This window comes from Kogia breviceps, chromosome 7 (genome assembly GCF_026419965.1).
Source record: "Kogia breviceps isolate mKogBre1 chromosome 7, mKogBre1 haplotype 1, whole genome shotgun sequence".
In the NCBI taxonomy this organism is placed as follows: Eukaryota; Metazoa; Chordata; class Mammalia; order Artiodactyla; family Physeteridae; genus Kogia; species Kogia breviceps.
The window spans coordinates 22,756,597-22,760,641 of NC_081316.1; the positions used below are offsets into that span (position 1 = coordinate 22,756,597).

At 64.4% G+C, this 4,045-nt stretch overlaps 1 protein-coding gene across 2 annotated transcripts; it reads right to left on the minus strand.

Moving 5' to 3' along the window:
• Nucleotides 1-351: 351 nt before the first annotated feature.
• Nucleotides 352-3,092, minus strand: CIMAP1A (ciliary microtubule associated protein 1A). 2 transcript variants are annotated; one of them, XM_059068254.2, is made up of 6 exons: nucleotides 2,984-3,092; nucleotides 2,602-2,802; nucleotides 2,029-2,130; nucleotides 1,764-1,885; nucleotides 817-957; nucleotides 352-441 (listed from the first exon to the last, which is right to left on the minus strand). In XM_059068254.2, exons 1-6 carry the CDS (start codon nucleotides 3,090-3,092, stop codon nucleotides 352-354), a joined length of 765 nt encoding a protein of 254 aa, XP_058924237.1. The 2 variants fall into 2 exon arrangements, with proteins under 2 accessions (XP_058924237.1, XP_066895536.1); XM_067039435.1 differs by lacking the exon at nucleotides 817-957.
• Between the last annotated feature and the right edge of the window lie 953 nt (nucleotides 3,093-4,045).

Genomic DNA, 4,045 nt, shown 5'->3' on the forward strand with positions numbered 1-4,045 from the left:
CTCAGACCCCAGGCCCTGGAAGCTAGGGTGGGACCCGACATGGGCTGGCACGATCGCCTATGGGGGCCCCTTTCTGGAAAATCTTAATCCTCCCTCAAGGCAAACCATCGCTAACGGAACCCGTGATTTATTGTATATCTGGGCACAGCAGGAAACACGTTTAGCAAATGGGAAAGCATAGAAAAAATAGCTGGTCACAATTGTCCAAGCAAGCATGCTCTGCCCTGCAGGGCCAGGCCAGCTGCAGCCCAGCTGGTAGAGGAGCCACCCAAAGCCCTCAGCTCAGGGAATCTGTTGCTGGGGGGACATGATGTGCAGAGACTTCGCGTGACGGGTGGGGCGGGGCCAGGGCTATTCCACGTCCACGACCAGGGGTGTCATGTAGTCAGAATGTTTGATGCCAAAGGTGACGATGGGGGCGCAGGGCTTGGTCACTGTCACCTGGGAGAGGAGAGGCTGTGAGGGGCCGGCACCCCTGCCCCCATCCCGCAGGCTCTGCCCTCACTGGGGCCAGGGCTGCTGTGCCCCCTAAACCCCAGGCCAAGGTGACCAGCAGGAAGTCCACACTGCCAGGCTTGACCACAGAGCCTGGTATGTGGTGACACTCAGCAGCACTCACCATCACCAGTGTCTGGGGACACTGGGGACACAGAGCCTGCCGACTGGGGAAGGCTGGTGCTGGAATGCACAGTGTTCTGATGGTGCCTGGCCCCCGTGACCCTTGCAGGCTTACAGGCCCGCCCCCACCTGACCCCTGCAGCCCGTGTCACCCCGCCCATCCCCACCCCACCCCTCCGGGTCGTGCCCTTGCCAGACCTTCTCAGGGCTGTGGGCTCCTGGTCCTGGCTTGAGGGTCTTGTCCCCCGGGGGTTCCACTCGGGCAGCCATGGTGTACTGTGGAGCCTTGAACTTAGTCACCTGGACATTGGTCTGGCGGTAGGCTGCGGGACCTGGGGTCTGGGAGGTGAAAGAGGCTCAGACGGGCTCGGCCTGCCAGGGCGTGTGACCCCAGAGGGCAGGGGCCGGCATCAGACACTGGGTTTCAGGCCGCAAGTCACTGTGTGTCTGTGTGTCAGGGGACTCTTCTTTCTCCAAACGATGGCCACACCATGTGACAGAACCCCAGTGCTGTGGGGCCCTTCTCTGGGTGGGATGTCACCTTCCCTTCAGCCTTGCCATGGCAATGGCACCCCAGTCTGTGCCAGCCGCAGACTTGTCCCTTCCATGAGTGTGTGTGAGAGAGGACTCTTCCCAGTTGGGGACTCAAGGGCCTTGGGCTGGTGAGGTCAGCGGTGCTGTGATGCCACCTTGCCAGTCTCCCCAGGCTCCCGGGTACACAAGCACCTCAGGGCCTTTGCACTGGCTGTTTCTGCAGCCAGAACCCTCCTCCCCCAAATATGTCATGGCTTGTTTTTCTCCTCTTCTCAGCTTCTTCCTGCACGCCACCCTGTCTCGGACCTCTCCTCGCCCTTCAGGCAGCACCCCACACCCGTCCCTGTTCATCTCTCCTCAGCACCGTCAGTCTCCATGCCGAGTCTTGGCCTCTTCGTCCTTTCCACTGTCTGCCCCTCCTCACCTCTGGGATGTAAACCAGTGGGGCTGGGGCCAGACGTGTGGCAGGCTCCAAGAGGATGAAGGAGCTGAGGGGCTTCGGGAGGATGGGGGGGGTCAGGCTGGTGGGTCCCAGGTTCTGGGGGAAGGGGCCCGATGGGCCATCTCTCTAGGGGGTAAGCGGTGCTCTGCCCCAGCCGGGCGACCCTTGCCTTGTACAGGTCGTCGCTGAAGCTGCCCAGCTTGCTGCGGCCCCTGATGGAGAAGGCGGGCTGGGACGCCTTGCCAACAGTGTGGGGCCCCATCATCACGGGCAGCATGTAGGCAGCAGGGCCTGTGGGGGGCACAAGCACCGAGTCTCAGGCTGGACAGAATCCTGTGCCCAGAGTCTCCACCCCCATCAGGCCAGCCCCCCTCACCCGCCCTGCCCGGGATCCTCCATCCGGTCAGCCACGGGCCATCGGGGCTGCGGCGGACCTGGGGTGCTGTCCACTCGGAAGGTCTTGGTTCGGGCAGAAATGGAGTGGCTGGGCGCCAAGTCGAACACATGCTTGGTAGATTTCTCTGGAAAGTAGTGGCCTGGGGGTGGGGGGGGGAGGAAAGTTGTGGGTGCTGGAGGGGGAGGACCATCCAACAGATCCAAACAGACGCCCGGTGCTGCTCGGGCAGTTCTAGGAAGACCCCCGACGTTGCAGGCGTGGGGCTTCTGGGCCTCAGTGAGTGGCAACCGGGGTGTGCAGGGGTGTCCACGATGGAAATGCTGGCTGCAGGGGTTGGCGGGGAGGCAGGGGCTGCTTTGAGAAGGGGGACGAGTCTGACTTGGGCTTGGCGTGGCGACTTCGGCCCAGGAAGGCCCAGGTCAGAGTAGGGCACTGGGGCCTCAGAGGCTGCACTGGGGTCACAGCTCCACCTCCAGGCCTGATGGTACCCCTTCATGAGGAGGAAGGCGGGTCAGGAGGGTGAGGACGGCTGTAGCCCTCACCCCCTGGCCCCGCCAGGCCTGCAGTGGCCACCAGCAGGGTGGGGTGGGGCTGGGGCTGGGCCCCTCACCAGGGCCGGGGCTCAGCGTGGTCTTAGTGCAGAAGCGCCCCCTGATGGAGTAGGCGGGGCCGAGGTCCTGGCCGGTCCTCAGTATCTTGGGGTTCACGCTGTAGCGGGGCCCCGGGGAGCAGTTCTCTGCCAGGAGCATGGTGGCCCCATGGAAGCTGTAGGCCGGCGCACGCAGCTTGTTGGGTGTGTGCTTCACAAAGCCTGTGGGGCGGGGGCTCTGAGCAGCTTGGAGCCAGACCGTGCCCTTCTCCCCCCGACCCCCCGTTGACCCCAGAGGAGTTGATGGGCTGGGAGTCAGGGACGAGCCCTGGCCGTCCCCGGGCCGCCCCCAGACCTGGCTCCTGCCCCCACACTGCCCCCTCCCAGGCTCCCAAGTGCTTACCTGTGGTGGGTGGAATCAGGTACTTGGGTCCAGGGCTGCTGTAGAGGGCCATGATGGGCCCCCGGGGGCGATGGGGCCTCCAGGTGCCCACCCATAACTGCTCTGCCATGACTGGCCCTGTCCATGGATGGGAGGGTGACCAGGTGCTAGGAGGCCTGGGCCCTCCACCCCCATCACTGCCTTTGCCCCCACCGAGGGGCAGAGCTGCAGGCCACAGCGTCCTCAGTGGGGTCTCGAGTTGAGGCCCGGACTTCAGAGCAGTGGGAGGGCCTGCCGCACCAACCCCGCAAGAGGAGGATCAGAGCCTCGTGGACCAGCCCGTGAGAGCTGTCTCTTTCAGTGCTCATGTGCCAACCCCACAGTGGCTCTACGGGTCTGCGCAGGCCCTTCCTGCCCAGAGGACCCTGGGCGTGACTGGGCAGGAAGCAGTGGGCAAAGGTGGGGAACTTCTTGGATGCAACTGTGCCCTGGGCTGAGGAGGGGTCCGCTCTGGGGGGGCCCTCACCTCCTTAGTCCGGGAGCAGTGCTCAGAGCAACCTACGGACCGAGCCTTCTCCGAGGCGGTCCCGTCGCGCTGGCCTCGGTGCCAGGGAGTTCCAGAAAAGGAGCGTGGAGAGGAAGGCCTCTCCCTCTCTCTCCTCTCCCCCTGGGGGCTTCGAGAATTGGGGAAGGGTGCCGGCCCCTGAGCTCTAGAATGCGGCTCTGCGGGGTGGTGGGTTCTAGATCACTGTCTGTGTGATGGAGACAATGGCCTCAGCCCGTGGGACCCCACCCACCCACCCATGCCTGGCTCGGGTCCTGGACTAGGTCAGTGAGGCCACGGGGCCCAGAGTCAGAGTGGCCGAGGAGGAAGGTCCTCAGGGGCAGAGCTGAACCTCCTTAGTCCCACCCCCGGGGAAGGACTGAGCTGGGGAAACTGAGGCACAGGAAGGCTCTGGCTGTTGGGGATCCTGGGATGCAGGCTGCAGTAGGGTCTGCCCTGGTTTGGGGTGGGGGCAGGAGTTGGCATCAGAAGCTGCTGGTCTCCCGGGGGACCTTTCCCCGACCCCGCTCTCCCTCCTG

Excerpts from the sequence above, each read along its gene's own strand:
- CIMAP1A (XM_059068254.2), bottom strand. The coding sequence starts at position 3,092 with ATGGCAGAGCAGTTATGGGTGGGCACCTGGAGGCCCCATCGCCCCCGG. Across the intron at positions 2,131-2,601 it reads CACGCTGAGCCCCGGCCCTG|GCCACTACTTTCCAGAGAAA; the intron begins GTGAGGGGCCCA and ends CCCCACCCCCAG. Across the intron at positions 958-1,763 it reads TCAGCGACGACCTGTACAAG|ACCCCAGGTCCCGCAGCCTA; the intron begins GCAAGGGTCGCC and ends TTCACCTCCCAG.